The 12,115-nt window shown below is 37.8% G+C and overlaps 1 protein-coding gene across 5 annotated transcripts in view; it reads right to left on the bottom strand.

Annotated features, from left to right (window-relative positions):
* The window catches only part of SHLD2 (shieldin complex subunit 2), a 127,163-nt gene that overhangs the window by 60,362 nt on the left and 54,686 nt on the right, over positions 1 to 12,115 (bottom strand). For 3 of the 5 annotated variants that reach the window (XM_057505834.1, XM_036926535.2, XM_036926534.2), the window contains one exon: positions 4,980 to 6,491. In XM_057505834.1, coding sequence (XP_057361817.1) covers positions 4,980 to 6,486 — 1,507 coding nt within the window. In that variant the 5' untranslated portion in view covers positions 6,487 to 6,491. Of the gene's footprint in view, positions 1 to 4,979; positions 6,492 to 7,700; positions 7,807 to 12,115 lie in introns of all 5 variants that reach the window. The other 2 variants (XM_057505832.1, XM_057505833.1) reach the window with 1 other exon arrangement.

A 12,115-nucleotide genomic window follows, 5' to 3' on the forward strand; every position in this document is an offset into this window, starting at 1 on the left:
TTGTCTAACCCCATATACAAAAGTAAACTCAAAATGGATCAAAGACCTGAATGTAAGTCATGAAACCATTAAACTCCTGGAAGAAAACATAGGCGAAAACCTCTTAGACATAAACATGAGTGACCTCTTCTTGAACATATCTCCCCGGGCAAGGAAAACAACAGCAAAAATGAGTAAGTGGGACTATATTAAGCTGAAAAGCTTCTGTACAGCAAAAGACACCATCAATAGAACAAGAAGGATCCCTACAGTATGGGAGAATATATTTGAAAATGACACATCCGATAAAGGCTTGACGTCCAGAATATATAAGGAGCTCTCACGCCTCAACAAACAAAAAACAAATAACCCAATTAAAAAATGGGCAGAGGAACTGAACAGACAGTTCTCCAAAAAAGAAATACAGATGGCCAACAGACACATGAAAAGATGCTCCACATCGCTAATTATCAGAGAAATGCAAATTAAAACTACAATGAGGTATCACCTCACACCAGTAAGGATGGCTGCCATCCAAAAGACAAACAACAACAAATGTTGGCGAGGCTGTGGAGAAAGGGGAACCCTCCTACACTGCTGGTGGGAATGTAAGTTAGTTCAACCATTGTGGAAAGCAGTATGGAGATACATCAAAATGCTCAAAACAGACTTACCATTTGACCCAGGAATTCCACTCCTAGGAATTTACCCTAAGAATGCAGCAATCAAGTTTGAGAAAGACAGATGCACCCCTATGTTTATTGCAGCACTATTTACAATAGCCAAGAATTGGAAGCAACCTAAATGTCCATCAATAGATGAATGGATAAAGAAGATGTGGTACATATACACAATGGAATACTACTCAGCTATAAGAAAAGGGCAAATCCAATCATTTGCAGCAACATGGATGGAGCTGGAGGGTATTATGCTCAGTGAAACAAGCCAAGCGGAGAAAGAGAAATACCAAATGATTTCACTTATCTGTGGAATATAAGAACAAAGGAAAAACTGAAGGAACAAAACAGCAGCAGAATCACAGAACTCAAGAATGGACTAACAGGTACCAAAGGGAAAGGGACTGGGGAGGATGGGTGGGTAGGGAGGGATAAGGGGGGGAGAAGTAGGGGGGTATTAAGATTAACATGCATGGGGGGGTAGGAGAAAAGGGAGGGCTGTACAACACAGAGAAGGCAAGTAGTGATTCTACAACATTTTGCTATGCTGATGGACAGTGACTGTAAAGGGGTTTATAGGGGAGACCTGGTATAGGGGAGAGTCTAGTAAACATAATATTCGTCATGTAAGTGTAGATTAGTGATAGCAAAAAAAAAAAAAAAAAAAAAAAAAAAAAAGGGCAGTTCCTGTGTGGTAACCTCCGGCGAGTTCTACACAAGGGTGTGGGCGGGGGGTCTGTTTGTGTTTGTGCAGGGGATCAAAGCCTAGTTGGGCTGCCCCGAAGGTGAACTGGGATACGATGTGAGAAAGAACTTCCAACATCTGCGCTCTCTGGAGGACTCATGCCAGAGGATGATCATCAAAAGACCCCAACAGGGATCCACGCACTGCTGCAGCTGTGGATGCGCTCATCCCGCCAGTTCCTGGACTTGCCATGGGAATGAGGAAGGAGATGTCTAGGCTGGCCTGTGCATACAGTAAAACAACAAAATTGGACTGGATCTATACTGTTGGAACTCAACCAAGAATTTGGAGAGGTGCAAATTGTAGCGCTCCAAAGTCTTACAACTACAAACTATTTATTGTTAAAAGAACATATGGCATGTGAACAGTCCCCAGGAATGGGTTGTTTTGATTTGTCTGGTTTCTCTCAGACTGTTCAAGTTCAGTTGGACAATATCCACCATATCATAGATAAGTTTTCACAAATGCCTAGGGTGCCTGGCTGGTTTTCTTGGTTTCACTGCAGATGGCTGGTAATTGCAGATATGCTTTGGTTATGTAACTATACTCCTATTATGTTAATGTGTGTGTGCAATTTAAGTGGTAGCTTGAGACCTATGCATGCTGAAGTTACTCTACAAGAAGATATATCAAAGAAATAGTCAATCTTCCCATGTTTTCTTCCGCCTGCTGCTTCTGTAGCTTTTCTTCTTCCTTCCTAATTACAACCCTTAAATAGAGTTCGTGCCTCATATCAAACTTGCCGAGTATCATGGTTCTTCCAAGTGGTGAAGATACCTCGGGACAAATGCTGGGCATAGAAGCCACAGGGCATAAATATGCAAAGAAGTAAAAAGCTAACTTTTTCAAACAATAAGGCTTTTCTCTCACTTACCAACTTCACATTTCCCTGTATGGCCCCAGAAGATGACTGGTTAGCCAGAGACGGGTAAGATTCCTCAAGGGAGGAACAACCTAAGACAGGCACAGTCGCAGGGGGGCCATCAGGTGAGAAATTGGGGATCAACAGAGGTGAGGCTTAGAACCTCACCCCCCCGTTCTGAGAGAAATCTTCTGCATACGTGGATGTTTTATTGCCCTGGTCTGGCTTGGATTAACACATAGTCTACAGGCACACACCTGATCATCTACATGTGCTCTCTTACAACACTAAACTATGTTTTCTACCTTTATCTTGTATCTACCTACCATTTCAGCATTTTATTAAAAATAATAATAAAGAGAAAAATGTGGTATCCACATATAAATCAAGTATAAAAACCAAATGAGTATTCATATTTGAACTGTTTATAGTTCATAATGCATGAGCAAAACCGAAAGTTTCTGTGATGACTGCCCTTGTACTGTTCACTATGTAACTTATTCATTATGTAAGAATTTGTTCTACATGTAAAAACTTGTTTGTTATGCCTCAGAAGATTGGAGACTGACAAAAATTAGGCTTGGGGTGGAATAATGATTGTGCATTGAGCATTGACTCCCCTATACAGAATTTTATTGTCGTTAACAACCATTTGAACAATAAATATGATAGATGCCCTCACAAAAAAAAAAAAAAAAAAAAAAAAAAAAAAGGACAGACTTCCAATGGTAAAATAAATTAGTAACCAGGATGTAATGTATAGCATAAGGAATATAGTCAAGATATTGTAACAGCTTGGTAGGGTGATAGCTGGAACCTAGAATTATGTATATAAATGTTCTACCACTGTGTTGTACACTTGAAACTCATGTAATGTAATACTGTGTGTCAACTACCCTTCAATAAAAAATAATTATTAAAAAAAAAAAAAAAAAAAAAAAGTAACCAAAGAAATAATCTAAATATCCTATAATAGGAAACTGGTTAGTAAATAGTGGTAAACTTACTTGCTAGAATGTTACCTAGTTGTTAACAACTGTATGGCCACTAGGAAAAAATACAGATAGCAGGGTTGAGTCCCCATCTGTTTGGAAACAGCCTCCTGTGAGGCTCACTGCAGGAACTGCCTTGGTAAGGTAAGGTCCAGGGCCCAGGCCTCTCATTAGAGTCTGGGAAACCTGATTTTGTCAGCACTCCAAAAATAGATTTCATTCTGCAACATAACTTCACATTAAACAAGTTAATGAGACAAACAAAAAAATGAGAAAACAGTGGTTTTTTTTATTTGTAATGAGGCATTAACTGTCAAAGAAACAACACTTGCAGCCTACTATCATCTTCCAGGCAGTTTTACACCTGGGAAGCCAAATCATAAGCAAAGGGATATGCAGTGGGCACTGAATCAGAATAGAGGGAGTTAGATGAACTGACTTGCCAACAAATAAAATGATATTGCAGGTGAGGTGAGACTATTCTCTGCCTGCTAGTGACAATCCCATGTTTGTCTCTGCATTAGAGACTGCCCCTGACAATCTTACACAAATACCAGGGTATATAAGCTGAGGTTCTCATTCCTCAGCAAACCATTTGGTAGGAAACATCACTGCCTTGATATTTTTTTTCTAAGCTTCTAAAACTGACCTACACCTCTTTTCTATTACATTCTTTTTTAGCTATGTTATTAAGCTCAACTTTCTCCTGGTCTGGGATTTATCCTTAAAATAACTGGTATCTCTGGTCTAATACACTGTGCACTGATTTTATATCAATAAAGAACATGTAACACAATATTAGATTTCTGTGCCAGCAAAAAAGCAGGGTAAAAACTGTTCTGTTCTTTATGATTACAATAAGAGCATGGGTTCTGGAGTCAAGGTGAAGTCCTGGGTTTGCCATTTCCTAGATGTGTGGTGTTGGGCAAGTTACTTTACTTCTCTGGGTCTCAGTTTCCCCTAGCTGAAAAATGGGGATAATAATCAGTACCTGCCTCATATAGTTGTTGTAATGAGTTGATATACATGGAAAGCGTAAAACAGGGTCTGTCTGACACAGAATAAGTTCCCAATGAATAACTGCTGTTATATATGTATGTACACACATTGTAAGGGGAACTGGGAGGATAACACTCCAAAACTCTCCTGGTTGTTATGCAAGGTTGGCATGACAGCATGAGTTTTTCCTTTCCGTATTTCCAAGTGTGATTAATATAATTTTAATAATTTGAAAATGCAATAGAAATTCCCTGTTCCTCCAATAGAAATGTAATATGCACAGCATTATTAGGGATTAAGTAAAGCAGTAGAAACTCTGCCCTTTTACCCTAAAACTGCTACTCCACTTGAAGAAAAAAAAGGGTTACAAAGAAGACATATGTAGACAAAGCCATAAGAGGTTTCTTTCTAAGAAAACAAAGAGCTTATGATATGACCTGAATGCTAGTAGAGTGAAAGAGTAAGAGAAGGAACCAAGAAAAGCTTCTCAAGAAGGTGAGTGGAAAGAAGGGACAGAACGAAGATTCTAGAACACAGGCCCAGAAAGCAACACACAGGACATGAAGTAATGGTAAGGAGACCAATGCGGATGCTAGGAAGGGATCAGTCTTACTGGAGCAGAAAGTAAATGGTAAAGAAAGAGTCCTGAAAGGCTGAAAGTGGGAGGGGGGAAAAAAGCCTACAGTTTTATAAAATAAACTACCACTATACCATGATGGCCTTACCTGTGAGTAAAATTATATCTCCAAGAAACACCGTAAGTGCCCAAAATGCTGTAGTCCTCCACAGGGAAACCTTCTTCTTCACTTCTGACTGATCAGTTACCACAATTGTTGCTAAAGGCACTTTAGAGCCAGAATTTGGCCCAGATTTTATGTTTATTTCTTTCACATGACATGGCGATAACACTATGACTAAACAATTATACTTCTGACTTTTAGAATTACAATTTTTTATCAATGATGTTTTTTTAACACCCTTAAATTCAGATACATTCCTCTGGTCCATTGCTACAGTAGGATTTCTTGCATTAGAAGCTAACTTCACTTTCTTAGACACTTGGAGGACTTTAGATAAGGCTTTAGAATGGGCTGATTTATCTTCAGAAGTCCAACTTCTCTTAATAGAACCTTTGTGGAAGGTACTTAGTTGGGAACACAGTATTCCTGAGCTAAATGACTCAATGCATATTTCATTTGGTGGCAGTTTATCTTCAAAATCAAAAAGTTCTTGAGATCCTGTCTTTTCTTCAACACCTTTATCAGAGTTTATACGAATTTGGCTACTTTTTGTTTCAAGACAAATAGGACTAAAGAGTTCAAGGGAATGTGGTTGGTTTTGTCTGCTTTCATTTCTTTCTGCAAAATCATCATTAGGGTGAATCACATCATTGTCAGGTATTCTTATTTCCCTATGACGTGCCTTTGGCTCAGTCTCCATGTTTATAGTCCATACATTCATGGAATTTTGCTCTTTATAATTCCTTTGAGCTAAAAAAGCAACCTGGCTAGAGGTCATTATATTGAGAAATTCAGTATCAGTAGATATTTCAAGGTCTGAGACCTTCAGAAGTGATCCACATCTTGGCATCACTACTGTGCTAGAAGAAAAGCACTTCAGACACTGGTTTTCTGTTTCACGGTGTTCTGTTGATATACACTTTGTTTCAACAGCTCCTGGCCCTATGTTAACCTGCTCAGTACTACAACCAAAATCCAATGTAGCTGCACACTTACGAACTAACTGAGAGGGTACTTTTCCAAAGTTTTGATCACATATATTTGACAGATCTTTATGCTGCTCATCTGTCATTTTCTTATTTTCACTGAAAAGCTTTTGGTACTTTTCTTCTTCAGTTAAATGCTGAACTCTCCCCTTAAGTCCACCTACTTGCACATCAGTGTTAGTCATTTCACTCATCCCAAAAGGGTGACTCTTCTGGGATTTTGTAGACATACAATGTATAAAGTCATCTCTATTCACAGAGTTTGCTAAAAAATGACCATTATGAAGATCTGGAGGGCAAACAGCTTCTAGGACTTGATAGTCTTCAAGATTTTTGTGGTTGCATTTGTTATCCTCCAGATATAAAGAATGTTGTTTGTATAAAAGCTGAATTTTTTTCCAAGGGTCAGCAGGGGTCATTAAAGAAGTTGGTTCCTGCGACACTGTCATTTTCAATGGGCCACATGGAGCACCCAAAAAAATGTGGACTTGAGATCCTCCACTCATAGTTTCTGAAAAAAATGAAAAATCTAAAATGAGGACTTTGTCAGTAGATTTTTTTTTTATTAAAGTATCACCGATATACAGTCTATGTTGGTTTCAAATATACAACACAATGGTTCAACAGTTACCCATATTACTAAATCCTCATCCCCTTTAGTGTGGTCACTATCAATGTAGTTAAGATGTTACAGAACCATTAACTGTATTCTCCCTATTGTACTACCATTCCTGTGACCAACCTGTATTGTGATTGTGAATTATTGTGCCCGCTAATTCTCTTCCCACTTCCTCCATCCCTCTCCAGCTCCTCCCCCTTGGTAACCACTAGTCCCTTCTCAGTGTCTATGAGTCTCCTACTATTTTGTTCCTTCTGTTTTGCTTTGTTTTTATACTCCACAAATAAGCGAAATCATATGGTATTTGTCTTTCTCCACCTGGCTTATTTCACTGAGCATAATACCCTCTAGATCTGTCCACATTTGCAAATGGGAGGATTTCTTTTCTTTTTATGGATGAATAATTTTCCATACTAGGTATGTACCACATCTTCTTTATTCATTCATCTATTGATGGACACTTAGGTTGCTTCCATATCTTGGCTATTGCAAATAGCACAGCAGTAAACATAGGGGTGCATATGCTTTTTAGAATCAGGGATCTTGTTTTTTCAGGTAAATTCCTAGGAGTGGAATTACTGGATCAAATGGTACTTCTATTTTTAGTTACTTGAGGAACCTCCATACTGCTTTCCACAAAAGCTGCACCAACTTACATATTCACCAACAATGTAGGAGGGTTCCCATTTCTCCACATCCTCAACAGCATTTGTTATTTCTTATCTTTTGGATAGTGGCTATCCTAACTGGTGTAAAGTGATACCTTGTCAGTAGATTTTTATATACTAACTTAATAATATACCAAAATCAAATGTAATATGAACTATGAATCAAAACTACAATTAATAGAGTTGATTTACACTGGTACTCCATTTAATCATAAATTTCATAAATATATAAGAAATCATAAGGAGAAATCAAAATATCTACAAGAAATCTTCATGTAAAGACTCAAAATAGTGAGGTATTGTTTAAAAAACTCTTCTTTAAGGAAAATAAAGATAAGTATACTTAACTAACATCAAATAATGTTTAATAGCATTTAATTAACAATTTAATAAAAAAAGGGGAAAGGCATTTGTTTAATTGTTTTATAGTCACCTTTAAATTTCCTGTTTTCTTCATTCCACAGATTATTTCAGAAAGTTTGGTACCTCCTTCCTTCAATGCTGAACTCAATTCCCAAGATCAAAATAGAAGGCTCAAACTGGGAGGGAAGGAAAGTAAAAAACTAAGGCTCTCTTCAAAATGTACAAGTCACATATCATCTATTTTACTTCAATTTGCTAACATGGTCAATAATTGCTTCTATATTTTTAAATATTCTCTAAAATACAAATAGTTTAAGAATAGTCATTCTATAATATATGGATAAAAGAAACTCACTGTAATTAAAATTTTTTTCATTAACTGTGGCACTTAATAAAGTAAATCTAAGTAAGCTTCATATTTTCTGAGATTAAAATTAAGAAACATATCACTATTTACTTGATAGCTGACTTTCAAAATAGGTAAAATAAATAGATCTATTCCTAGTTTGGTGGAAACTTTTATACTGCTCCAGGGACAAAAAGATAGATAAGGTTCCAGGCCTAAGGAACCTTAGTCTGCTTTTAAAAAAACAAAAAGGAGAGAAAAATAGTGACTGTATACTAGTAGTTTAAAAATAATGTAATACATACTATGAACTACAAACAGGAAATGATAATTTCCTGGAGAGGAATGCTACTATGGGAAGAATGCATGGCGGCCAAGTGCATTTAAAAAAAGAAATAGCATCTATTAAAGGTAGAGTTATGAAAGACCCATGGTATAGCTAGAGATTTTTTATTTGAGCAAAGGATCCTTTATAAAAAAGTAAGAAGATTGGGAATCATGAGAAGTCCATCTGGAAGTACAGGAAGTATGGAAGTATATGGGAAAGGAGCGACAAGCAACAAAATGGCAGCTATAATCCTGTCACTCTTAATCATTCCTTGAAGATTTGCTCATTGTCACTTCTTCTAAACCTAATAACCTATCCTATTATAAGTCCTGTGATTTCAATATCAATGTGGATGGTCCTTCCAATACCCTGGCCTCTTGTTTGCTTGACCTCCTCTTCTCCATTGATTTTCTTCTCCACCTCACCTCAGTTATCCATTCTCATAATCATACACCCTACTGTGACCAACAACTGCACACCCTTCCTTAATTTCAATTTTAAGCTTTCAGCTCTCTGACTACCTTCTCCTATCTTTCAACTCCCTCTAAATGCACAACACCAACACTTGGACCATGTGGGATCCACAATGAACACACTGATTGTACTACATTTTCAGAGCCTCGTTCTTCACCTCTCTCCTCAACCAGCTTGGTTGGCATCTGCAGTCCATTATTGTAATCACCCCCTATCACACATCTCTAATTCTATGGCTTTCCTCACCAAGGTATTTAGCCCAGCTAAACTCAAACACTGGTTTGTTGCCTACTCAGCACCAATAGCCCAATGGCTGGAAGTAACTAGAAAATAGAATACACAATCAGCTGAAAACTAGTCTCATTTTAAGTTCATTACCAGTGGCCTCAGGGCAGTACCTAGCAATCCTATCTTTCCCTATCCATTCACACTCTATATCTCCAGCATCGCCTCCCCTATACTCATGGGCAGCTGGTGACCATGCTAACATTTCCCTTTACAAGCTCTCAACAACATATCTACCAACCACCTCTCTTGTGCCCATTGTACTGTGCCAACCTTCCTATTACTATGGATGAACTGTCCATAATTCTATGCAAGGCTATTTCTTCCTTACACAGACATTAGGTCTTACTCCCTCTTTCCTACTCAGGCTCCAACAATACTCACTTCTCTCCTGTATCATTGGTTTTTCTCTGTGTACTGGAGCATCTCCATCAACATACAAACATGCTGTTATTTTTTCTCATGCTGTTATTCTTCACCTCCTATACCCCTCCACCTATTGTGCCATTTTCTGCTCCCCTGTACAGCAGAATTCCTTGGAAGAATTGTCCATACTTCCTCCCCTCCTATTCTCTCTTAAACCCACTTCAGTCAACCCTTTGAATCAAACCACTCCACTGAAACAGCACAGTTCAAGGGCTCCAGTTACTGCCACTGCCATCAGTTAACACTCCACTTTCAGCTACTTGGCCTAGGCAGACACCACTGATCACTTCTTCCTTCTTGAAACACTGTTTGTTTGACTTTAGGGATGCTACACCCTGCTGATTCTCCTTCCACCTCATACCACCTCACCAGGTGCTCCTTCTCAGTCTCCTTGGCTAGCTCCCCATCATCTCCTCAACCCCTTGCTCAAGGGCTCTGTACTTAAATCTCAATCCCTAAGTGATTTTACTCAGTCTCAGGGCTCTAAGTACCTTCTGCATGCTAATGATTACCACATGTATATCTCCATCACAACCTCTCCTCTGAACTTCTGACTGCTTATCCAACTTTATACTTACTCCTCATTGCCACACAATGTCTAGTAGGCATCTGTGCAGAAAAGAGTTAACACAGCAGGTCTGAGACTACTATTCTTATAATAAAAAGGCCTGCTTGTAAGGGGGGCCCTTGGCTGGCATCTGTGATTTGAGATTTCAGGAGGGTTCCCACCATTCCTTGATAAAAATGGCTCACTGTGCCTATAACTAGCAAACAATGTTATGATGAACACTTGCTCTCCTTTTTTACGATGAATTTTGGTATTTGCTAGGCAGAGGGTGGCTATGTGACCAGGACTCCTTTAGGAACTGGCTGATTCCAGTCTGGGGCAGGAAATGTACAAGATAAACCTGAAACATCTTGTCATAACAGAAAGCAAAAAAAAAGCTGTCAAAGACTACTTGGATTGTGTTAAAAGAACTCAGGAGCCAACTTAAAGAGGCTCCCACTGGCCAAAGTTGGGCAATCTGAGCATCAGTAAGGACAATGATTGTAACAAATTGAAACACATCAAAGATGTTTAAATCCATGAGTTCATAAAGGTAACTAAGACAAATTCAATGATCACCTTTGGAGGATACTAGGTGACTAAATAATTGTTTTAAAAGTTTATGAATGAAAAGAAAGAAACTTTATCCTTTCTTTACTAACAGTATCTTAAGATGATCAACTATTTAATAACAGGAAATCTCTGTGTATAGAGGCATTCTGCTAATAAACAAACAAATGAAGGATAGAGTAGCACCATTTTGTAACTCCTAATGAACTAGTGGATTTTCTAAGCAATGATCATTAGTGGCTGTAACATCACAAAGCAGGACTAAGGGAGAGCCAGAGAGAAATTACAGATTGAGACCAATTATAATGAAAAGACCTTAGTTAGATTCTGATTTGAAGATACAAATGTAAAAATTCAAAAGACAATTGGAGAAACTGAAACTTTGATATTTTATGACATTAAGGCATTTTTGTTATTTTTTAGTGGGATAATGTTACCGAGGCTATCTGTGAAAGAGTGAAAGAGTTATGTGCTAGAGGTACATAATGAGTGTTTGCAGATAAAATGGTATGACAGCTCAGATTTCTTTGGGACACTGGGAGGGAAAGGGAGTGATGGTGTAGATAAGACAGGATGGGCCGTGTGTTGATGATCACTGAGGCAGGGTGATGGGACAGAAGTTCACTATACCAATCACTATGTTTGTAATTATTTTAAATATCCTATGATGCAAGTCTTCTTTCTTTTTTTTAAGAAATACTGTCTCATACCCACAGGACTAGGAAAAGATGTAAGGAGTCTAAAGATACCCAAGACTGGGGAACTCATCCAGAGCTGGCAGAACAGTAAATCAGCACACCACTTTGAAGAACAATTTGGTAAAGCTGAGGATGCACATATCACACCACCCAATAACTCCACTTCCAAGTTTCTGCCCTGGAGAAAACTCTTGTACGTGATATATAAAAGAACACATAGGTAAGAATGATCATGGAGACTTGATAAGCAAAAAAATGTAGAACCTAAAAGTCCATGAAAATGAGAATGGGTAAATCATGAAATATTCAGAGAAAGGCTATTGTATGGCAGCAAAAATAAGAGACCCAGAGTTATATGTCAAATGGATATATCTTACAAACATAATTTTAAGTGAAAAGAAGCAATTTGAAGAATACATAGCTTTTAGTGTCAATATATTGAGTTTGCCTAAGAATAAAACACCAAAACTCAGAATCATGGTTACCTTTGGGAGGAAGGACTAGAGATGAAATAGGTGAAGAGTACACAGGGGGCTTCAACTGTACTGAACACATTTTATTTAACTAGGTATGGTTACAGAGGTATTCCTTACATTGCTCAAAAAATTTTTTTTAATCCTAGAAAGAAAACATTGAGAAGCAAGACTAAGGATGATATTTTTAAGATTTCTATATTTTTAAAGTTTTATTGTGATGAAAAATGAATGTGTATTATTTTCATAACAATCAATTATTTTTTTGTTTGGCAATTCAGGCTTTTCTTGCACAATCTTCAAATTGAATACGATGTTCCAATAGTTCTATAACAATG

This window comes from Manis pentadactyla, chromosome 8 (genome assembly GCF_030020395.1).
Source record: "Manis pentadactyla isolate mManPen7 chromosome 8, mManPen7.hap1, whole genome shotgun sequence".
Classification (NCBI taxonomy): domain Eukaryota; kingdom Metazoa; phylum Chordata; class Mammalia; order Pholidota; family Manidae; genus Manis; species Manis pentadactyla.